General features: G+C 42.0%; 1 protein-coding gene across 4 annotated transcripts in view; it reads left to right on the top strand.

The window, feature by feature from the left end:
• The first annotated feature begins 8,088 nt into the window (after positions 1–8,088).
• The window catches only part of LOC139581091 (ecto-NOX disulfide-thiol exchanger 2-like), a 253,420-nt gene continuing 235,632 nt past the window's right edge, over positions 8,089–25,876 (top strand). For all 4 annotated transcript variants that reach the window (XM_071410477.1, XM_071410476.1, XM_071410479.1 and 1 more), the window contains exon 1: positions 8,089–8,463. In XM_071410477.1, the coding sequence (XP_071266578.1) occupies positions 8,442–8,463 (22 nt within the window). In that variant the 5' untranslated portion in view covers positions 8,089–8,441. The remainder of the gene's footprint in view (positions 8,464–25,876) is intronic.

Below are 25,876 nucleotides of genomic sequence, written 5' to 3'. Positions count from 1 at the left end.
GAAAGATGCATTGGTTGCATCTTGCAACCGCTGATTTAGATTTTTAAAATTAACGTTACTAGACATACAGTGTGCGATACAGCCAGACTAGTGCCGCAATAATGGCCGAAAAATGCGTTTACATTTTTCCACATAAATACGGAATAAAATCATAAATAGTTCTTACTTTTGGACGAGCTTCCATCAGAATCTTGGGCAAGGTGTCCTTTTGTCCAAAAGAATCCTTGCTTTGTTGTAAAACACTTCATCTTCGGAACTAGCAGCTAACAGTAGCTACGTGGCACACACATGTCCAAAACCGATATAAATCGGTTTCAAATAACTTCGTTATGATGTTTCTAACACCTATACCGAATTAAATTACAGACGGACATATCTAAGGCCGATAACTGAGCGTTTCAAAATGCTATCCTGAGGTCTTGCGTTGCGTAATGGCGGAAGTTGAAAAGAGCGCACCTCGTTCCTTGCCCTTTTATAAGCTCTGAGAAATACGTAGAAACACCATTCCACTTCTCATTGGTTACTGACATCCAGGGGAAGGCGGGTGCAGTTCATTTCGATCCATAGGGCACACACAGAGCTTTAAACTGATCCGAGATCAGAGCCTAGTTTTCAGACCTTCGCATGTCCTGTCATGATTTTCGCTGTAGAAAGAGTTCTGGTTCACCCACAGACATAATTCAAACGGTTTTAGAAACTAGAGATTGTTTTCTATCCAATAGTAATAATAATATGCATATTGTACGAGCAAGAATTGAGTACGAGGCAGTTTAATTTGGAGACGCAAAATGTCGAAGTTGAAACAGCACCCCCTGTAGTGACAAGAAGTTCTAACAACTTTATATGAAGGACAGCAGAACAGTTCTGCCAATGTCTGTTTCCATCCATGCAGCAACACGTTCTGATCTACCGCAACATTGTCAACAAAAGCAGTGGAGAGCTGCCAACGCGGAGCAATACGGTAATTCAACTACGAGGGTGAGGCTATTTTGGGACATGGCTCCCATTTCCATCCAATTGATAACGAATGCTGACCCCATTCCGTACAAATGTGCACAACCGTGACATTCAAACGAGGCTGCAAAGAAAACAAATGGGACTGTAGCGACTGTGTTGACATCAACATCTGGGGTGTGAACTACGTTTCTATTCAAGCGTTGATTGACATGGTAGTGGCTCTATAGTATTGGAGAAAAGTTGAAAAAAAACGGACCCCTTCGACGCTGTACGTTACATCGTGATGTGTCATGGCGTAACGTACAGCACGCATAAAGCACCTAATTCTGTCTTACAGCCTCTCTCCACCAGGTGCACCGTTTAAAAACAAGAAAGGGACTTGGCTAGTTAGCTACCTAGTATTTTTTTGCGTCATCACTGCAAGCTATCATGACTCTCAAAAGCCGCTGTTTACTTCTGAAGATCACTTTAGCACCGCCCTAAAAACCTGATTAAAATTCAACACAAACCGTATGTAATGACACACTATACAAACTCTTTAGTGTTTTATTTACATTTTAGAGGCAATAAGGTGATATGTTGGACAGATTGAGTGAAAAAAGCCATTTCCGCACACGACGTCTCTCCTTCTCACGCAATAGGTTTCGCTTCCCCACCCGCCATTTTTAAAAAGACACGACAGAGCTCATTGCCTTCTTGAATCATGCAGAGATGGGCATCATGAAGGGCTCGTCATTGATTTTGTTGGAAAGGGGAGAAATTGTGCTTTACAATGGTATTGATATTACAGTTGATCTGGAAGTATTACGTTTTTTTGGGTGCTCAAATAAGGTCAATTGTACAGACCAGCGCGATGTACAAAAGTGAGTTAGTTCACGTTACTGTTATGGCTTTCTCTTCAAACGCGACAGCCACCAACGGCTGTTACAACACCCCCATCAAAGTCCTAACTTACTTACTGGCTAGTGACTTAGCTACCTTTTGTCGAACAATGAAATGCAAGCAATGTACACTTTGTCACAGCCCCTCACTGAATGATTAGTTAACATTGTAAATGAACAGGGATTTAAAATGAACCAACAAAATTTTGCAGACAAATTACCTAAGAAAGACAGCCACAGAAACTGAAATTACAAAGAAAATGGCCACATCATGCATGGGAAAACTCACCCTGATGTTGCGTTAGCTATCAAGCCAGTCACTGACTTGAAATTATTGCAGAAATAATTAAAGTAACTAGCTAGCCAATGCTATTATGCAAGTTCTATATAATTACTCACCTTTGTTGTCACGTCCTGACCAGAGAGCTTTTTATTCTCTATGTTGGTTAGGTCAGGGTGTGACTAGGGTGGGTCATCTAGGTGATTATATTTCTATGTTGTCCTGGTATGGTTCCCAATCAGAGGCAGCTGTTTATCATTGTCTCTGATTGGGAATCATATTTAGGCAGCTATTTCCCCTTTGGGCTTTGTGGGATCTTGTCTAGGTATAGTTGCCTGCGAGCACTACATTGAGTTTCACGTTTCGTTTTACACTTTGTTTTTTCCTTGAGTTTCTCTTCCAAATAAAGAGGATGGAAACATACCACGCTGCATCTTGGTCCACTCCTTAAAACGATCATGACATTTATCAGATTAGTCCACCACATTAAAGGAGATGGAAAGTAAATAACAAACAATGGCATTAGCACAAGGTATTCTTGGCTAGTTAGCTAACTTGGCCAATAAAGCACAGAAACTGGTGGGTAGTCATCTTCAGCGAGCTGCGCTAGATAGCTGTTGCCACCACATGCAGCACGCTTTAAACAAGGTGAGAGCTGGCGAAATTCACCAGCTCAAAATAAACTCAAACTCAAAATAAATTACAAATTAAATGTAAGCAGCATTAGCTTGACTAGCTAATAATTTCCCACAGACATCATTGGTCTAGAAAGCAAAAAAATATATATTGCCAGATAACTATAAGAGCTAGTCTTGCGATTTTAAAATACAAACATCAAAAATGTTTGTCAAATGCATCTGACAATTAAATATGAAGTACATTTTAAAAGGAATAGCACTAAATTAAAAGGCACTTTTGTTTGAAAATGCAGTAAGATTTGATAAAAATAAAAAACATAATTTTACAACTTATGGGACTGTGAAGCAACACAAACATAAGCACAGACACATGCGTACACGCTTCTTCTTCTATGAGGTTACAATTTGTTGCATTACCGCCACCTACTAGACCGGAGTACAACTCCCTTATACTTTACTTGAAAAATAAAAATGTACTAAATAAATGCCCTCCCTGTCACGGTTGTCGTAAGAAACGGACCAAGGCGCAGCGTGTGTTGAGTTCCACATACTTAATTAAAGTGTCACGTCCTGACCAGAGTTCTTATGTGTTGTGCTTGTTTTAGTGTTGGTCAGGACGTGAGCTGGGTGGGCATTCTATGTTGTGTGTCTAGTTTGTCTGTTTCTGTGTTCAGCCTAATATGGTTCTCAATCAGAGGCAGCTGTCAATCGTTGTCCCTGATTGAGAATCATATATAGGTGGCTTGTTTTGTGTTGGGATTTTGTCGGTGGTTTTTTCCTGTGTCAGTGTTTGTGCCACACGGGATTGTGACGGTTAGTACGTTTGTTGTTTTGTATTTTGTCTAGTTTTCTTGTCATTAAATCATGGAAACTTACCACGCTGTACATTGGTCCTCCGATCCTTCTCGCCTCTCCTCGTCTGAGGAGGAGGACGACTTAGACTGTCGTTACATAAAGTGAACCTTCTTCAACAAAACGTGACTACGTGGTTCAACAAGCACAAACCAAACAATATCCCACAAACACAAGTGGGAGAAATGGCTACCTAAATATGATCCCCAATTAGAGGCAGTTGGCAGACGATTACCAACTGCCTTTAATTGGAAACCATACAAAACACCAACATAGAAATATTGAACTAGAACACCCGCTAGTCACGCCCTGACTTACTACACCATAGAGAACCAAGGGCTCTCTATGGTCAGGCCGTGACAGTACCCCCCCCAAAGGTGCGGACTCTGGCCGCAAAAGCTGAAACCAAATGGGGAGGGTAGAGGGGTTACTAGTGTCGGTGGCGGCTCCGGTGCGGGTCGCCGCCCAGACCCCGGATCCGGCCACGGCGCTGGGCTGAACGCCGTGCCTGGACATCGGTGCAGAGGAAGGCTCCGGGCCTTGGAGCGGTACTGGGTGCCATGCCTGGACTGGGCACCGGCGCAGAGGGCTCCGGCCATGGAGCTGGGTTGGACGCCGTGCCTGGACTGTGCACCGGCGCAGAGGAAGGATCCGACCTTGGAGCGGGACTGGATGCCGTGCCTTGACTGGGCACCGGCGCAGGAAGCTCCGGGCCGTGGCACCGGCGCAGGAAGCTCCGGGCCGTGGCACCGGTGCAGGAATCTCCGGGCCGTGGCACCGGCGCAGGAAGCTCCGGGCCGTTGACCGGCGCAGGAAGCTCCGGGCCGTTGACCGTCGCTGGAAGCTCCGGGCCGTTGACCGTCGCTGGAAGCTCCGGGCCGTAGAGGCGCACTGGAGTCCTAGTGCGTGGAGCCGGTACAGGTGGCACCGGACTGTTGACACACACTTCAGGGCGAGTGCGAGGAGCTGGTATAGGACGTACCGGACTGGGGAGGCGCACTGGAGGCCTGGTGCGTGGAGTCGGCACAGGTGGCACCGGACTGGTGACACGCAATTCAGGGTGAGTGCGAGGAGCTGGCACAGGACATACCGGGCTGGGGAGGCGCACTGGTGGCCTGGTGCGTGGAGCCGGCACAGATGGCACCGGACTGATGACAAGTTCTTCAGCACGCCTACGCTGCAGCCTACTCCTCACCAACATCATTCTCCGATATCCCTCCTCACATTGCTACATCGACTCCCAGGCCGGCTCTGGCTCTCTCCTTGGGTCGACCAACCACTTCTCTATTGCCTCCCTGATGGTCTCTGGCTCTTCCATCTGCTCAGCCGCCAGCTCCATGTGCCCCCCCCAAAAAATCTTGGGGTTTCTGTGGCCGCTGTCCTTCCATGCTCCTTTGCGACTCCCGCCAAGGAAGGGTCTTTTGTCCTCCCATGTCTTCCTCCCATGTCCAAAACTCCTTTACCTCGTGCACACGCTGCTTGATCCTCTTTTGGTAGGATATTCTGTCACGGTTGCTGTAAGAAACGGACCAAGGCGCAGCGTGTTGAGTTCCACATATTTAATTAAAGTGAACCTTCTTTGACAAAACAAATAACAAGCAACAAAACGTGACTACGTGGTTCAACAAGCACAAAACCTAACAATATCCCACAAACACAAGCGGGACAAATGGCTACCTAAATATGATCCCCAATTAGAGGCAACGATTACCAGCTGCCTCTAATTGGGAACCATACAAAACACCAACATAGAAATATTGAACTAGAACACCTCTAGTCACGGCTCTCTATGGTCAAGGCGTGACACTACCATCTAATACTATACTCACTCATTTCAAAATTATATCAAATAAAATTAACACCACCCTGCTCCACTAATTAAATATATTTATTCCTACCTCATGCCATCACCCTGATAGGATGGGACATCACCACTTAATACATCCTGTAACTCTTCTGCTGTCATGTCCCGAACACCCAAATACCTCTCTGCAGCTGCCACCAGAACCTCCATTTTCTGACACTTCCAATCCATTCCTGCAGTACAATTAATAACCATTGCTATAAATGCTAAAAATCCAATCTTACTTACTGAAACGTATTTCACTTTTTGGCCTATCCCTCTGTACTGGTATATCTCTACTACTCTCACCACTCCCCCCCCCTTAACCCATCTTCCTCTACTTTCTTCACTGCCTCAGCATATGACAACTTCTGCTCTACTCTAACCCAGGAAACCTCAACCTGCCTCTCTCGCAATGGACATTTCTGATCCCCAGTTCCATGGGCACCCCTACAATTAACACATTACGGTACTTTCCCCAATACTACACATTCCTTTGTCTCATGCCCTTCTGCAAATTTCTCACACCTTGGACCCTTCCTCCTACACACTGCTGCCACATGCCCATAAGCTTGACACCTGTAACATCTTAAGGTATTCGGCAAATACGCTCGTACAAGATAACTTATAGTTGAAGTCGGAAGTTTACATACACTTAGGTTGGAATCACTGAAACTAGGTTTTCAACCACTCTTGTTAACAAAAAGGTCTTGTTAACAAACTATAATTTTGGTGCATGACACAAGTCATTTTTCCAACAATTGTTTACAGACAGATTATTTCACTTATAATTCACTGTATCACAATTCCAGTGGGTAAGAAGTTTACATACACTATGTTGACTGTGCATTTAAACAACTTGGAAAATTCCAGAAAATGATGTCATGGCTTTAGAAGCTTCTGATAGGCTAATTGACATAATTTGAGTCATTTCGAGGTGTACCTGTGGATGTATTTCAAGGCCTACCTTCAAACTCAGTGGCTCTTTGCTTGACATCATGGGAAAATCAAAAGAAATGAGCCAAGACCTCAGAAAACAATTGTAGACCACCACAAGTCTGGTTCATCCTTGGGAGCAATTTTCAAACACCTGAAGGTACCACGTTCATCTGTACAAACAATAGTACGCAAGTATAAACCCTATGGGACCACGCAGCCGTCACAGCGCTCAGGAAGGAGACACGTTCTGTCTCCTAGAGATGAACGTAGTTTGGTGCGAAAAGTGCAAATCAATCCCAGAACAACAGCAAAGGACTTTGTGAAGATGCTGGAGGAAACAGGTACAAAAGTATCTATATCAACAGTAAAACGAGTCCTATATTACATTTACATTTAAGTCATTTAGCAGACGCTCTTATCCAGAGCGACTTACAAATTGGAAAGTTCATACATATTCATCCTGGTCCCCCCGTGGGAATTGAACCCACAACCCTGGCGTTGCAAGTGCCATGCTCTACCAACTGAGCCACACGGGGCTCAGTTGTTGACATAACTTGAAAGGCCGCTCAGCAAGGAAGAAGCCACTGCTCCAAAACCGCCATAAAAACGCCAAACTATGCTTTGCAACTGCACATGGGGGCAAATATCGAACTTTTTGTCCTCTGGCCATAATGACCTTGACTCAGTTACACCAGCTCTGTCAGGAGGAATGGGAAAAAATTCACCCAACTTATTGTGGGAAGCTTATGGAAGGCAACCCGAAACGTTTGACCCAAGTTGAACAAGGCAATGCTACCAAATACTAATTGTGTGTATGTAAACTTCTGACCCACTGAATCATTCTCTCTACTATTATTCTGACATTTAACACTCTTAAAATAGTGGTGATCCTAACTGACCTAAGAGAGGGAATTTTTACTAGGATTAAATGTCAGAAATTGTGAAAAACTGAGTTTAAATGTATTTGGCGAAGGTGTATGTAAATTTCCGACTTCAACTCTATATATCCTAACTTCATGCATATACACACGAAAACATACGCACTATGTACACATGTATTTTCTATTGTAGATATGTGGTAGTGGTGGAGTAGGGGCATGAGGGCACGCAGTGTGTTGTGAAATCTGTGAATGTACTGTAATGTTTTAGATATTGTGTAACAGCCTTAATTTTGCTGGATCCCAGGAGATTCATAATAAATACAAATATCATCGATGAGCAAGGAAACCTTGAAGGCATCAAATAAAATTGGTGGGCGGAGTTATGATGTTTCTTACACAAATTAGAGTAAAAAATTACACCTAGCATTCAACTACAGTAATCAACTCCTACACTAGGGGTCGTTTGACACTTGCATGTTGTCCCATCAAATCTTAGGGTGTCAATCACTTTTGACACTGCATATTTAACACTGGTGATTTTACGGTGAATGCTCATCCGTTTTTTTGTGTTTTGTTGGTGTAATTTTAGAAAAGTATTTTTGGGCTGGTAAAATATCTGAGTGGCTGATGGACCAAAAAGTTAATTTTAGGCCCTGATCACAACACCTACGCCATAATGAAAATGCATCCATTTGCAAATATACATTTTTACAATGTAATACTCAGGGTTAGGCTCCAACAACAAAACCTATCCATATCAGAACCTATGATGATTTTTCAGTGGCCCTGCAGAGTCCCTTTCACTGGTTTGCGGACACGACAAAGTGTGTCAGCTGTGGGTAATCGGGACTGACACATTCTTGAGCAAATCACTGAATCCCGTTGCAACTCTTGAGTACTACTTACTACCTTGCACGTCGCGACTGGCTGGCTATACTTTATTCACTTGTAAACATCGGCTACATGTATTCGGGCATGTGGTTCATGTGAGCGCGAGGCTTCTCGAGCTGCAAGACCCTCCTTCATTCTCGCACCGCAGCCCAGTCTGCCCAACCCAGCAGACTGAAGAACAAATTCCCTTTCTCTCAATCCAACGGATTTATATTCTTTACATTCGCGTACAGTAGGCGACGAGCGCTCACCATCCTCTGCTGTACGGGACTGTGGACAATGTTTCTCTTGCAGTATAGAGGTAAGGTCTAACTTGTATTGATTTTGTTACAGTATTACATTAAGCTACCTCGTGTCTGTTCTGCTCTCGTTATGTACTAGGCTATGTCTGGAGCGTTTTACCGACTTCTGTATTTATGGCTGTATTCTCAATACGAATGAATGAATGCACGTTGTTTTAGACTCATTTCGAGGTCGACTTGATTACAGCAGGTACACTATATTACTGACAGAAACAACATGTGAAAATCTCAACGACACTGACCGACACTGACCAAACAGATGTGTCCGCGTCACTTGTCTTTTATTCACAGATTTATGTAGATTGAATAGTGTAACCATTATTGTACAATGACTATTGATATCCTTCAGCATATGTTTTACAATGCATTTGAGTACAGTTGACAAGCGTCCTCCCAAACGCTTTATTATCTTTGGAACTTTTCTGAAATATAATACGGGGTGACCTTTATGTGCTCAGTTCCGTTATTGTTTTGCCTAATACTATGTTTTCTTGTTTCATTAGTTAATGACCATGGCTGCTTTTTAAATCTTGTAAATAATGTCACCAGTAGCTAACTGAAAATGTGATATTTGGAGAATATTGATGCCATTGCGCACAATGTAGTCGAATCCACTACCTTGTGCGTGCTATTATGACATTTTCGTCATGAAATCCAATTTGGTAGCTATTTCACCTGATCTGTCACAAAAAATTGAATGTTCCCCTGTTCTCAGATATGGGGTGTATGGCTTTCATTAAGGAAATTGGCTCACATCGTGTATGAGTAGCTTTGCAGTCTGGCCTTTCATATCTTCTTCTCATTTATTCACAAATTTACCTGTGATACATAATGGCTCTGAGTAAATTGACATTTTCTCACAGTCACATTACCAGGCAGCGTATTGAGACTTCAAATGAACCTGGTTAATCTGCTTTACTCCTGCACTCTGACTCTGCTGCTCTCTGATAGTTAAAATCTTGTCCCATACGGACTCCGGAGAGACGAAGGTCGAGAACCTTGCGTCCTCTGAAACACAACCTCTGAAACACAACCGAGACACTGCCCGCTTAACCCAAAAGCCAGCTGCACCAATGTGTTGGAGGAAATGGCGTACACCCACCACAGGAGTCGCTAGAGCGCAATGGCACAAGAACATCCCTGCCGAACAAAACCTCCCCTAACCTGGACAACACTGGGCCAATTGTGCGCCGCCCCATGGGTCTTCTGCTCAGGTGCCGGCAGCAACAGAGCTGGACTCGAACCAGGATCTCTAGTGGCTATCACTTAGACCACTGCGCCACTCGGGAGGCCTTGCTCTCGTCTTTTTAGTGTCTGCTATTTCTGACCATGGAGAATTGGCCCCCAAATCAGAGATGAGTGTTAAGCCTACAGTATGAATTATTAAAAGGAAACACAGCTATGTATTTTCTGTAGGGGAAAGTAGTGGACTTATACTGTGCATTAGGTATGAGGTCCCCCCCCCCCAAGTCATTGGCTTAACATGAAATAAGCAATATTTTGTTGCTCTGTGCCATACTATTTTTCAGCTATTGCAGGGGACATCAACCTTTCCTTGCCCAGGAATCCCCGCCCAGGCAACAAGCGACCCAGGGACCCCCATTATGTTAGAAAAACCAGTGAATGATAATGGCAAGGACAAGTATTTTAAAACTAATAGATTTGGTAAATAGTTTTTCATTATTTTGACCTCCCCACATGATATACTGAACAAAATAAATAAATTCATTAGGCCCTAATCTACAGATTTCACATGACTGGGCAGGGGCACACCCACTGGGGAGCCAGGCCCAGCCAATCAAAATTAGTTTTTCCCCAACTAAAGGGCTTTATTACAGACAGAAATACTCCTCAGTTTCATCAGCTGTCCGGGTGGCTGGTCTCAGACGATCCTACAGGTGAAAAAGACGGATTTACTGGCTAAATTCTCTAAAACGACAGAGGGAGCTTGTGGTAAAGAAATTAACATACAATTCTCTATCAACAGCTCTGGTGGACATTCCTGCCATCAGCATGCCAGTTGCACACTCCCTCAAAACCTAAGACATCTGTGGCATTGTGTTGTGCCTTTTTAGAGTGCATTTTATTGTCCCCAGCACAAAGTGCACGTGTGTAATGATCATGCTGTTTAAATCGGTCTTCTTGATATGCCACACCTGTCAGATGGATGAATTATCTGGCAAAGGAGAAATTCTCACTAACGGGAATGTAAACTAATTTGTGCACAAAATTGAGAAATATTTTTTTTCGTGCGTATTTGACTGTCACTTCCGAGTCGAGACACACACACACACACACACACACACACACACACACACACACACACACACACACACACACACACACACCTATTTCATGCCACACCTCTAACAGAGGAATAGGCTACAAAAAAATATTTGGCTCAAATGTATTTTGTCAGGATTCCTCTCATCCCTCCCATAGCATTCGAGCTCTAGCTAGTGGTCCTTCTTAGCAGTCTTTTATTTTGTATTTTTTTGTGCTATCGTATGTCACTGTGCTTTATCGGTACTTTATCTTGATAGGAGAAATGTTGACTCTAACACAGCCTATTCGCTAGAAAGGTAACTTCAAACTAGGGCTGTGATGTTTATAGAATTTTGGGTAAAGATTGTCATGCAAATGGCCACATTTGCTTAAAGCTTTGAGTCATCTTGGGGATATCAGTATCAGCTTTGCACATCTGGATTTGGGGATTTTCTCCCATTCTTCCTTTCAGATTTTCTCAAGCTCTGTTAATGGGGAGCGGAGGTGAACAGCAATCTTCAAGTCTTTACACAGATTTTCAATGGGATTCAAGTCTGGGCCACTAGAGGTGGCCCAACCGCTAGAGGACTTTCACATTCTTGTTCTGAAGATTTTCCAGGCGTGCTTTGCTGAATGCTTGTGGTCATTATCCTGTTGGTACGTAAATCTTCGCCCCAGTCTAAGGTCTTTTGAAGCAAGTTCAAATGACCTGAAGCAGGTTCCCCATCAAGGATTTGCCTGTATTTGGCTCCATTCATTGTTCCCTCTATCCTTACCAGTCTCCCAGTCCCTGCCGCTGAAAAGCATCCACATAGTGTGATATGCCACCACCATTCTTCACGGTAGGGATGGTGTTAGACGGGTGATGAGCTGGGATGCTGAGAGGGCTGTTGCATGAGTCATGACCCCAGTCAAATTTCACATGACTGTTGAATCACTGTAATCTCCTCTTATGCAGTACCCAACTCGCTAATGACCGTCAGGTCGCTAATGGCGTGGTACTCTGCTCTATTGTCCTTCTAACTACTCTGACATCAATGCAAATGAAATCAAAAATCACATCAAACACTTATCAAAACAGTATCATGCTTTTAAAACTTACCTCACTGTGATTATCAATTTGAAAAAATAATTTAAACAGGTTGAAATTGAGTGGAAAACAGGGTCAATGTGGATCTTGTTTCAATGCCAAAAAAAACCTCTATTAAAATAATGATTTTGCCTTTATACAATACATAACCTACCGCATATTATGCATGACAGAAAAACATATATAAAAAACAGATTTAAGATGACTTTGGTATAATTTGTTTAGCCTATACTCTACAACTTAACAAATTCTAGTAATCGCCTTTGAGTGTGGACTGTATTATTATGTATACTGCATGGACAACTATCTGTTACACTCCAAATGTATTATCCATTAATCTGGGAGTGAACGTATAAGCCTAGGTGATGCTGTTGGTTCATTGATTGTTCAGGGCGCCTTACAGTTTATATTTATATATTTTCATAATTATTAAATAGGCTGAGACATTTACCTTTTATCTACAAAATATCTCACCAATGTGCATTTCCATCTCCTCTCTCTCCTTCATTCCTTTCTCAAGCGAGCAGAGATAGGGACTGACAACAGTTTAATTAAATCTGTTTTGTTGTGAAAACATGTTACTATCAATGTTTCCGAACAGATTACACTTAGTTTCTCAAATGAAGCACTGCAGGAACAGTGTTGGAGAGCCCATGGCATACAGAGTTTGGGTGGAATATCACCTGTTGAGCAGTGAGAGGCTAAAATGCTCCTCAAACAAGTGGTTGATGCGTGAAGTGAAACAAGTGCTCTTATAAGCCCAGACATTTTTATATGCAATCCGGTGTGAAAGCACAGTTTTGATTGTTGCAACTAAAAAGAAGAGGATCCCAGCTGCTACTATATTTATTTGTCATCTGCTCCGCTGTAAAGCCGGAGTAGCCTTCCATGCATGATTTAAGAACAAACTGTGGGAAAGCGGCCTCCATTCGCTATTCGAGTGCATATACGGATGATACAGTTGAAGTCGGAAGTTTACATACACCTTAGCCAAATACATTTAAACTCAGTTTTTCACAATTCCTGAAATTTAATCCTTGTAAAAATGTCCTGTATTAGGTCAGTTAGGTTCACCACTTTATTTTAAGAATGTGAAATGTCAGAATAATAGTAGAGAGAATTATTTATTTCAGCTTTTATTTCTTTCATCACATTCCCAGTGGGTCAGAAGTTTACATACACTCAATTAGTATTTGGTAGCATTGCCTTTAAATTGTTTAACTTGGGTCAAACATTTTGGGTAGCCTTCCACAAGCTTCCCCCAATAAGTTGGGTGAATTTTTGCCCATTCTTCCTGACAGAGCTGGTGTAACTGAGTCAGGTTTGTAGGCCTCCTTGCCCACAAACGTTTTTTCAGTTCTGCCCACAAATTTTCTATAGGATTGAGGTCAGGGCTTTGTGATGGCCACTCCAATACCTTAACTTTGTTGTCCTTGGAACATTGTCCATTTGGAGGACCCATTTGTGACCAAGATTTAACTTCCTGACTGATGTCTTGAGATGTTGCTTCATTATATCCACATAATTTTCCCGCCTCATGATGCCATCTATTTTGTGAAGTGCACCAGTCCCTCCTGCAGCAAAAACCTCCACAACATGATGCTGCCACCCCCGTGCTTCACGGTTGGGATGGTGTTCTTCGGCTTGCAAGCCTCCACCTTTTTTGCCAAACAGTTCTATTTTTCTCCAAAAAGTTAGATCTTTGTCCTCATGTGCAGTTGCAAACCGTAGTCTGGCTTTTTTATGGCGGTTTTGGAGCAGTGGCTTCTTCCTTGTTGAGCGGCCTTTCAGGTTATGTCGATATAGGACTGTGGATATAGATACTTTTGTACCCGTTTCCTCCAGCATCTTCACAAGGTCCTTTGCTGTTGTTCTGGGATTGATTTGCACTTCTCGCACCAAAGTAAATTAATCTCTAGGAGACAGAGCGCGTCTCCTTCCTGAGTGGTATGACGGCTGCGGGGTCCCATGGTGTTTATACTTGCGTTATATTGTTTGTACAGATGAACGTGGTACCTTCAGGGGTTTGGAAATTGCTCCCAAGGATGAACCAGACTTGTGGAGGTCTACAAGTTTTTTCTGAGGTCTTGGTTGATTTCTTTTGATTTTCCCATGATGTCAAGCAAAGAGGCAATGAGTTTGAAGGTAGGCCTTGAAATACATTCACAGCTACACCTCCAATTGACTCAAATTATGTCAATTAGCCTATCAGAAACTTCTAAAGCCATGACATCATTTTCTGGAACTTAGTGTATGTCAGCTTCTCACCTACTGGAATTGTGATTCAGTGAATGATAAGTGAAATAATCAACAATTGTTGGAATAATGTCTTGTGTCATGCACAAATTAGATGTCCTAACTGACTTGCCAAAACTATAGTTTGTTAACAAGACATCTGTGAAGTGGTTGTAGTGGTGTATGCCTCCGGAGGCATGCTGCCAAATCGAGCTCTGTTACTGCATCGCCATGCGTCTCCCAAATTTTGTAACAATGCGGAGGGTCTGCTCCACATTGACATGATTGGTTGACGGTAGGCGGGGGCAGTACATCCTGTATAAACACAAACTTTCTTCCTTGACAACAACTCTGCATTGCTCCTTGAAGCGCAAGAAGTATGAATGCCCTGACGTCTGCAGAGGCTATTCTTGCCCTGACTTCTGGTGAGGCCATATCACCGTATATGCTGCATGGCCAATGCAGAGGTCGGATTGATCATGCACCCAGATGCACAATGCACTTCTTTCCAGAATGCACTCTTTCCCAGCAATTTGTGCACATGCATTGTTTCATAACTTCATTGAGTTTACTATTTGCATTTGATTGTTAGTGTATATCAATTCCCCATTTACATATATCACCAGTAATACATTTACCATTCATTCTTAAATTTTTTTATCTACAATGTTTGTTACTTTGGTGACAGTCATTTCTTGCGTTCAATATTATTATTCCAGTCTTCCTGTTTTCATTGTCGGAGTGGACACATTGTTTGCAGAGTGCACAGCCTATGCTACACTTGTGAGAAACAAGTTTTGGTTCATTTAATTCCATTTACAAGTTCTGTTTAGTCATTATCTTTTGTTTAGAGCGCTCCTGTCAATGTTGAGTAAGGACATGCATGCATAGAAGTTGGCCTATAGGCTATCTGGATTGTGAGCAAATGTAGGCATATACATTTGTTAATTTGGGGATCTGATAGTATTTCTGATTGATTTAATACACCACCACTAATGACCTGTGGAGATTCTCAAAATAATGTTGTTTTCTTAACCTCAAACAGCAAGCAAGTCTGCAAGTCTGTTTTTACATCCATTGAGAATTACAATAGTTCCTCTATGTATTTTTTAAAACTTTCCAGCTCTCTCCCTTTCGATAACCACTCAGTGAAAGGAGAAAAAAAAGGGAAAAAGTGAAAGGGAAAAATGTCATGCTCTCTTCCAGTGGAAACGTCATAAAATAGGCTTCTTATCAGTGCTAGACTTGGACTGAAATAGGTTCAGGTACTCATTTTGGGTACAGGTACTGTTTATATTTATTTACAATACTTTTGAGCTAATATTCTATAAGAGGAACAGGAGCTCAAGCAATAGTAAATTTGAGGTGCCGGTACTCAGCTCCGGTGAGCTCCTGCCCAAGTCAAGCACTGTGTCTTATCCCTTGCGCAAATAGCCTACAGCTGTGTTTGTCTCACTGGCATGGGAAACTCTGAGGGCCCAGAATATTTTCTACAATGTTGCAAATTCGCTAGGGCAAGCTTCAGGCCAGACCCAAGTTAATTAATAGTTGATTCAATGTTCGAAGTCTGTTTCAGACAGGCAATGTGTGTACCCGCAGGCTGCAATGTTTTTATTTATTGGCTTCATCTAGGCTATTTTTACAAAGTTGGCAATGGCAATTGAAGTTACTTTTTAAGTTTGTATCATTTTCATTTAGATAGAATTTTGATTAACCACATGACAATGATTTTGAGATATTTTGAGATATGAAGACGTTATTATAAATTAAATAAAACTGTTTCACGAAAAGTTGTATATGAAAACCATAACTGGCACGTTGATTGGTAGAAATGGTAAGATACATTGGCATTCCACATGAGAAAGGTTGCCAACTCCTCGTGTAGGCTATTGCCGGCAACTTCACGCGGGAGGAGAATAGTTGGGTCAGGTTACGTTTTTTTTCTTCTAGATCTAGATTTCTGGCGCCCTCTTGAGGCATGAAGCCGTAAGCTTCAAGCATCAGACAAGCTCAATGCATATAGTTCATTTCATTACAACACATAGGGTGTGTCTATACATGGACAAATAGACATTTAAAAATGATTACCAATCGATTGGTCGAAAGAACAGACAATTTATTTTAGTCTGGGATTTTTTTTGTCGGGGACAGCCCTACACTCATCTATGGCCATGTTTTGGTTTGGCTTATACAGCTTTTTACACGTCTATTTCAGGTGGTCCAGTAAGTACAGCAGTTTAGTTTTCTAAGCCTGTCTGCAGGATCCACAATGTATCAAGCAGCCAACAGAGCTTTGAAGCAATTACGTGACATGAAAGCACAAGAACCCTGAAGAGACTTTGTGCTCCAGTATCGATGGAGGCCAGGCAGTTCGGTAAATCCCATGTAAATGAGCAGTCCAAGAAACCAGTAGAATTCTGTACGTGTAACTTCAAGCCACGCTCTGAGGGAATCACCATACGACGGGCACTTCAAAACAAGACCCCGACCCTGACTGTTTGTGACCCGACAAACCTCTGCCACCAATGCCTGCATGAAAAACAAAAAGAAGAAGAAGTCTGTCTCTATTAGTCTTTCCTGAGCGGTCGACCGAACGGCCTGACATGCACTGCCAAGATCTAAACCAACTGGACGTTCAGGTCTGAAAGGGATAGATCCTGGTGCATGTGTATCATCATATGACTGAAACGTGCTCTTGGGCAAAACAGAATGTTTACACTTACGGGGACGTGGAGCACAAACAGAAAGACTTGGAGACAAGATGAGAAAAAAATTATAATTGTTAGTATATGAGGTCTGAGGTCCTGAGTGCTCTGGAGCAGGTTTTCATCAAAGATCTCTCTGTACTTTGCTCCGATCCTGTTTCCCTCAATCCTGAGTAGTCTCCCAGTCCCTGCTGCTGAAAAATATCCAATCTTGGTTTCATCAGACAAGAGAATCTTGTTTCTCATGTGCTGAGTGTTCTTTAGGTGCTCTTTGGCAAACTCCAAGCGGACTGTCATGTGCCATTTACTGAAGAGTGGCTTCCGTCTGGCCACTGTACCATAAAGGCCTGATTGGTGGAGTGCTGCAGAGATGGTTCTCCTCCCCAGATTGCTCAGTTTGGCCAGGCGGCTAGCTCTAGGAAGTGTCTTGGTGGTTCCAAACTTCTTCCATTTTCAGAATAATGAAGGCCACTGTGTTCTTGGGGACCTTCAATGCTGCAGACATTTTTTGGTACCCTTCCCCAGATCGAACACAATCCTGTCTCGGAGCTCTGCGGACAATTCCTTCGACGTCTTGACTTGGATTTTGCTCTGACATGCACTGTCAACTGTGAGAACGTATATCTATAGACAGGTATGTGCCTTTCCAAATCATGTCCAACCAATTGAATTTACCACAGGTGTACTCCAGTCCAATTGTAGAAACATCTCAAGTATGATCAGTGGAAACAGGATGCACCCGAGTTTAATTTTCAAGTCTCATAGCAAAGGGTCTTTCTGTTTCTATTTATAATGAATTTGAAAAAATTGCAAAAAAAATGTTTTTGTTAAGTCATTATGGGGTATTGTATGTAGATTGATGAAAAATATATATTTGATCAATTTTAGAATAAGGCTGTGACGTTCAAAATGCGAAAAAAGGGAAGGGGTCGGAATACTTTCCTATTGCACTGTATATAAAAAGGCCTGATAATACATAACAATAACACATCATTTGTAGTTACCTTCCAGTTCAAGAAATTGGCTGAGAGTCCTCAGGTGGTGGCTCCTCAACTTCCTCTGGCTCCTTGATCTCATTCTCTTCATTCTCGTCTTCTCCGAGTAGCTCAGCATCAAGGGCATCTTCCTCTAAGAAAGCCATGCCTTCATGGTCCTCCTCATCCTGCAGGCATTCCGCAGCAATGTCCCGTAGCTCTTCTGCCGTCAGTGTCCTCCTCCTCATAGACAGGGACTGCATTATGCGCCAGTAATGGTCCTCTATCCATTTCTAAACATATAGACAAACAATGAAAATTAACATTTAAAATGTAGATACAACCTCTCCAAAGAACACGCTAAGTTTGAAAAAAGTTACGTTCAGAATACACTTCAGTAGATAAATTGCATTTCGATAGATGCATGCATCAGTACCTAGGCTATTGAGAGTATTATATCTGCAACATAAATTAATTTACAAGAATATGTTCACTGTCAACTGGCTACTGTAAGAAAGTTACAAAGTAATCCAACAATTGTTACATAAATTAGCCTTTTAGCCCATATGTGGCATCATATGAAGTGGACGTTATGTTGTACACTCACTAGTCTTTCACTCACATTTTATTAGATATATTTTACCGTAACGGTCGGATCACATCATGCTACGAGCGATGTAGCCTACAGTCAGAGAAGGAAGATGGACAATGCTGATTGGCAGGTTAAATTATGTCCAATGCGGTTGCAAGGTAAAAGGGGGAGGCAGGATTAGGTCGGCTCCTTTTCTCCTTGCTTGTCAGATCTCAGAAAAGGTCAAATTGTGAACCCGCCACACATATTTATCAGAGAAAATGTATATGCCATATCTCACAATCCATTGGACTTCCCCAATTTAGTATTTTCACTGTGACATAACGTTTGTTTTTCGTAGATTTACATTATTACACAATGTTCTATATAGCGCTGCAGTGAATGGGGGGAGGCTGTATAACTCTGTGACGTAGTTCACAGGGAACAAACACACATTTTTGAAATTTGCCGTTATTCCCCTTTTAAGTTTATGATTGCAGTAAAGTTCGATAACTCATCGACCACATACTGTGTGTGACAAATGAAGAACAGAGACTGAAACTGCTGCCGGATGCTACAGGTGCCGTGCCCAATATATCAGATACTCGAGTGAGTGTCATTAGCTCCAATACGTATAATCTGCTCAATATTAGAGACTGAGGTTCAAGTTTGCTAACGATTCATTTGTAAGTGGGCTTGTTGCAATGGCTTTGGGGGAAAAAGAAGCAGCATAATGAAATTAAAGTCAGAGATAAGGAAGGCTCTTTCTCTGTGGATACCTTTAGCAGTGTGTCTGTCTGTCAAACTGGGAATGGGGAATTCATGGGTGTACACTACTGAAGGGGCATAAAGCACACTTCTACTAACCTGGTTAACCTTTCGGCAAATCTGACCATGACTCCATTTTGTTGCTCCCAGCCTATAGACAGAAACTTAAACAGGAATCGCCCGTGCTCAGGTCTGTTCAACGCTGGCCCGACCAATCGGATTCCACGCTTCAAGATTGCTTCGATCACGTGGACTGGGATATGTTCCGGATAGCTTCAGACACGAACATTGATGTATACGCTGACTCGGTGAGCGAGTTTATTAGCAAGTGCCTCAGTGATTTTCAAGGCCTACCTTCAAACTCAGTGCATCTTTGCTTGACATCATGGGAAAATCAAAAGAAATCAGCCAAGACCTCAGAAAAACAATTGTAGTCCTCCACAAGTCTGGTTCATCCTTGGGAGCAATTTCCAAATGCCTGAAGGTACCACGTTCATCTGAACAAACAGTAGTACGCAAGTATAAACACCATGGGATCACGCAGCCGTCATACCGTTCAGGAAGGAACGTTCTGTGATGAAAGAAATAAAAGCTGAAATAAATCATTCTCTCTACTATTATTCTGACATTTCACATTCTTAAAATAAAGTGGTGATCCTAACTGACCTAAGACAGGGAATTTTTACTAGGATTAAATGTCAGGAATTGTGAAAAACTGAGTTTAAATGTATTTGGCTAAGGTGTATGTAAACTTCCGACTTCAACTGTATATCACTCCAGTATCCCTGCACATGTAAATATGGCATTGGAACTGAGTTTTTAAATATATCCTCTATATAGTATGCATACTTACTTACCTTATTGTGTTTGTCATATTTCTTGTTCTTATTTCAATTTTTTTTTCTAGTAATAGACTGTTATTTATTATTGCATTGTTGGGTTTTGAGTTTGCAAGAAAGGCATTTCACTGTAACATTCACTTGAAACTTGAGCGTGTTTGAGATTCTCTGGATTGATGTGTATGACAGCGTGTTCCAGTTTCCGACTTCTGCAGTTTTCAGATAGCATCACAAACCATCACACAACAGTTTGAAAGTACCCAATGGGGAAAATGTGTGGTGGTTTCAGTAACACGTTCAAGTTCTTGTCTCTCTTGACAGGTGCCAGACCGTATAGTATTGTGGTGATATCACCCTATTGAACCCTTCCCATCTGTTGAGCCGGTGTTTGTTTTGTAATAGATTTTGCTGTAATAACGTAATTAAGATTCTGTCAATGTCTCACCACTCTTGCTTAATCTCGGTTTCTGTAATAGTTGTTGTTTTACTTCCTTTGTTCCAATGTTTGTGTCGGGTAGAAAACCAATTTGGGTCGGCCTGATTGTTCCGCCGTATGGCCAGGCTATTCCAGATGAGTGATTCAGGAGATAACTGGGTTTTTGTGTGACTGCAATTGGTTCCGTGTGTAGGAAGGTGTGGCAGTCAGAGCCCTGAGAGCAGCTTGGCTGCCTGGGGGCGTCAGGATCAACTCCAGGGCTATGTGGAGCTCAAACCACCTGATTTGAGGGAGGCCTTTGTACTCAAGCACTTTGAAGATAAGGAGCCATGCAGGATTTGGGCTCAGGTCTCTGTAGGAAACGGATGGAGGGATAGAAAGACTTATTCCTAGATCTCAATGTAAAAACATTGAATAAGGCAGGATTCATGCTCTGCAGTGTAAAACCTTGATGGTCTCACTGAGGAGAGGAGGATAGAGGAAGCTGGACTTTAAACCAGGGAGTTCAATCTTCTCTGCTGTAATGGAACCTTTCTATTTTCACTCTCAGATTGACAGGAAGAGGCTTTCACTCTTCCATATCAGTCACAGCGTTTTCCTCTGCCTGATATTTTAACCCTCCGAGCGGAGGTGTGACAGGCTCAGCCACAGAAAGATGGATCTGCTCTGTGTTCCAGTGACACCAACATGATACATTAGGAACCCAACAAAACACGAGTGTTCACGATACCGTTTTAGTAATTGTACTCCCATCAAAGCCTACTGTTAACGGTAGTGTGCTCTAGTAAGGGTCCTGTAGCAGCCCCTGCACAGCTTCACTGCAGCACTCTGGATGGAGGAGGAGTGAACTCTCTGGGTGAACCAGTAGCAGTGATATTGTTTATCATCTTCTCTGCACAGTGGTCTCTCCAGAGATAAAGTGAACCAGAGTTTTTGTTGTTGATCTGGCATTTCTTCCCTTCCCAACACTGCCAGGAAAAACAATTGGAAGTAGCACAGCTCATACCATGATGGATCTCCAGAGGGGTGCAGGACACTACATCTCTGAGTGGGCCTGTGTCTAGCGCTGACTCTAAGAAGAAACCCAAATATATCTGCTGGCTAAGCACAGTAATAAAAAATATGTATATATATACAGTTGAAGTCGGAAGTTTACATACACTTAGGTTGAAGTCATTAAAACTTGTTTTTCAACCACTCCACAAATTTCTTGTAAACAAACTATAGTTTTGGCGTGTCGGTTAGGACATCTACTTTGTGCATGACACAAGTAATTTTTCCAACAATTGTTTACATACAGATTATTTCACTTATCATTCACTCTATCACAATTCCAGTGGGTCAGAAGTTTACATACACTATGTTGACTGTGCCTTTAAACAGCTTGGAAAATTCCAGAAAATTGTCATGGCTTTAGAAGCTTCTGATAGGCTAATTGACATCATTTGAGTCAATTGGAGGTGTACCTGTGGATGTATTTCAAGGCCTACCTTCAAACGCAGTGCCTCTTTGCTTGACATCATGGGAAAATCTAAAGAAATCAGCCAAGACCTCTACAAGTCTGGTTCTTCCTTGGGGGCAATTTCAAAACGCCTGAAGGTACCATGTTCATCTGTACAAACAATAGTACGCAAGTATAAACACCATGGGACCACGCAGCCGTCATACCGCTCAGGAAGGAGACACGGTCTGTCTCCTAGAGATGAACGTACTTTGGTGCAAAAGTGCAAATCAATCCCAGAACAACAGCAAAGGACCTTGTGAAGATGCTCGAGGAAACAGGTGCAAAAGTATCTATATCCACAGTAAAATGAGTCCTATATCGACATAACCTGAAAGGCCGCTCAGCAAGGAAGAAGCCACTGCTCCAAAACCGCCATAAAAAAGCCAGACGATGGTTTGCAACTGCACATGGGGATAAGATCATACTTTTTGGAGAAATGTCCTCTGGTCTGTTGAAACAAAAATATAACTGTTTGGCCATAATGACCATCGTTATGTTTGGAGGAAAAAGGGGGAGGCTTGCAAGCCAAAGAACACCATCCCAACCGTAAAGCACGGGGGTGGCAGCATCATGTTGTGGGGGTGCTTTGCTGCAGGATGGACTGGTGCACTTCACAAAATATATGGCATCATGAGGAAAGAAAATTATGTGGATATATTGAAGCAACATCTCAAGACGTCAGTCAGGAAGTTAAAGCTTGGTCGCAAATGACCCCATGCATACTTCCAAAGTTGTGGCAAAATGGCTGAAGGACAACAAAGTCATGGTATTGGAGTGGCCATCACAAAGCCCTGACCTCAATCCCATAGAAAATTTGTGGGCAGAACTGAAAAAGCGTGTGCGAGCAAGGAGTTCTACAAACCTGACTCAGTTACAGCAGCTCTGTCAGGAGGAATGGGCCAAAATTCACCCATCCTATTGTGGAAGGCTACCCGAAACGTTTGACCCATGTTAAACAATTTAAAGTCAATGCTACCAAATACTAATTGAGTGTATGTAAACTTCTTACCCACTGGGAATGTGATGAAAGAAATAAAAGCTGAAATAAATAATTCTCTCTACTATTATTCTGACATTTCACATTCTTAAAATAAAGTGGTATCCTAACTGACCTAAGACAGGGAACTTTTACTAGGATTAAATGTCAGGAATTGTGAAAAACTGAGTTTAAATGTATTTGGCTCAGGTGTATGTAAACTTCTGACTTCAACTGTATATATTTTACCAATGTGTTTTTGGATGATTCATTTGCAACCAAGTCACATTTTTGCATGTTGAATTTTGCATGAGTCTGTCTGTTTTATTGGAATTAATAAATACCATATTTCATGTTTTTCATATATTTTTAGTAGTGGGTAATATATTGTGTGGCATAGCACAGATGCAACCCTCTTGACCACCACTTGTCTCATCACATTGACATGTTGAACATTTTCCCTGGAGAGGCAGAAAGAGCAGGAAGCTGAGGGTGTGGTTCAGTGATTAGGCTCAGAGAGCTGAGTTGTCCATAGAGATTGCTTGTCTGGAAAGCTGCCATCATTCTACAGTAATCGAGATGGAGAGCCTAGATCTCTATGGCCCCTGGTTTAGAAGAGAGAAAAATCTCTCAGGAAAAAAAAGAATGTAATGAAAACCTAATGTCTCTGGAAAAAGATGGATGCATCATAAACTAGAATGCGTTATTAATAGAATAGAAGCAAAGAAGCTCTCAGTATATGTTCAGTCTACAGGGACACTGTGGCATTGAATGAAGGACATCTCTCTCATTGAAAGAATGTTCATCTTTATTTTGAACTGATTTCCCAGAGGAGTCTCCATGAGCTGTTTGCACGTAAAGTCCACAAGGCTTAGAACACATTTGCATCAAGAGTTCTGTTTACCTCACTGCTCAGTGAATGTTCAGAGTAGAGCCAACCACAGATCTCTGGTTCCCAGTAGCTTTCAGTTTGCTTCCGAATGTATTTGCTGTGCGTCTGATTTGGGTTTCTCAAAATGTTGGGCATAAACACACACCACTACAGACTCCCACTGGGAAGAGGCTTCAATGAACCCTGAAAGAGTCCAAATCCAGCAAATAATTTCGAGAAGGTATGCAGGCCTTAAAGGCAACAGGAACTCAAAGGAAGGCCTGTACCTGCCTGTATACTGCGCCGTGCTTAGTTAATGAGCCGAAGTCAGACTCCTTCTGTTTGATAACTGGGCTGCCTTTACTTGATTCAGCACATTTTACAGACAAACATTTTGTTCAGCTACTTTATGCTCTCGTGGGAGAATGAGAGGTCAGCGGCGTTTATGGGGAAGTGATACACCACAAATGTAGCATTTCAAGAGATGAGGGATACAGTGCCTTGAGAAAGTATTCACTTATTCCACATTTTGTTGTGTTACAGCCTGAATTTAAAATGGATTCAATTGGATTTTGTGTCACTGGCCTACACACAATACCCCATAATGTCAAAGTGGAATTATGTTTTAAAAAATGTTTACAAAGTAATTACAAAACATGGATCCTGTTCGCAATAAGGCACTAAAGTAAAACTGCAAAAAATGTGGCAAAGAAATTCACTTTATGGTCTGAATACAAAGTGTTTTGTTTGGGTCAAATCACTGAGTACCACTCTTCATATTTTCAAGCATGGACGTGGCTGCATAATGACGTGGGTATGCCTGTCAACTGCAATATCCTTGAGGAAAAACTGGTTCTGTCCGCTTTCCAACAGACACTGGGAGACAAATTCACCTTTCAGCAAAACTAAAGCACATTCATAGTTACTGCTTTGACTTAAATTGGCTTGGACATCTATGGCAAGACTTGAAAAGGGCTGTGTAGTAATGATCAACAACCAACTTGACAGAGCTTGAAGAATAAAAAAAAAAAAAAGCAAATACTGTACAATCCAGGTGTGCAAAGCTCTTACAGACTTACCCAGAAAGACTCACGGCTGTAATCATTGCCAAAAGTGATTCGAACAGAGGTTTAAATTGTATTTATTTATTTCACCTTTATTTAACAGGTAGCCAAGTTGAGAACAAGTTCTCATTTACAACTGCGACCTGGCCAAGATAAAGCAAAGCAGTTCGACACATACAACAACAGAGTTACACATGGAGTGAAACAAAGGTGAGGTGAGATAAGGGTGGTAAAAAGGCAAAAAAAGTAGAGATAGAAATAATGGGGTGCAAAAGAGCAAAATAAATAAATACAGTAGGGGGAGAGGTAGTTATTTGGGCTAAATTATAGATGGGCTTTGTACAGGTGCAGTAATCTGTGAGCTGCTCTGACAGCTGGTGCTTAAAGCTAGTGAGGGAGATAAGTGTTTCTAGTTTCAGAGATTCTTGTAGTTCGTTCCAGTCATTGGCAGCAGAGAACTGGAAGGAGAGGAATATGAAATACTCATGTCAATTAGATATTTTTGTATTTAATTTTCAATACGTTTGCTACAATTTCTAAAAACATCTTTTCACTTGTCTTTATGGGATATTTTGTGTAGGTGGATGAAGGGAAAGAATCAATTTTGAATTCAGGCTGTAACGCAACAAAATGAAGGCACTGTGGCTTTCATTTAGATGCCCGATTTAGTTTTTTGTGTTGCCCATATCTCTTTTAGACCAGTGGAATCAAGTTGAGGTCAGCAGGATGCTTGAGGTCAACTTACAAACTCCCATGGTCTATTTCTGATGGAAGAGTTGAACTGAACACAACTCCTTAGTTCAGAACCAGAGTCTGACCATGCCTCTTACCATTTATAGTCCGTCGTGCAATACGTAGATATTATACAGTTAAGATTAGAGACAGCCCATTAATTCAGTTCTAAAATGTCATCGTTGATCTCTCTCTATGTTATGTGGTTCAGATGTTATCTGTTCTGCACAATACATACTATACCAGGGGTATTCAACTCTTACCCTACGAGGTCCGCAGCCTGCTGGTTTTCGTTTCTACTTGATAATTAATGGCACCCACCTGGTGTGCCAGGTCTAAATCAGTCCCTGATTTGAAGGGAAGAGTGGGAAAAAAAGCAATG

Source organism: Salvelinus alpinus, chromosome 7 (assembly GCF_045679555.1).
Source record: "Salvelinus alpinus chromosome 7, SLU_Salpinus.1, whole genome shotgun sequence".
Classification (NCBI taxonomy): domain Eukaryota; kingdom Metazoa; phylum Chordata; class Actinopteri; order Salmoniformes; family Salmonidae; genus Salvelinus; species Salvelinus alpinus.
The sequence above is the reverse complement of the archived record's forward strand: the minus strand, read 5'-3'. Positions and strand labels throughout refer to the sequence as shown.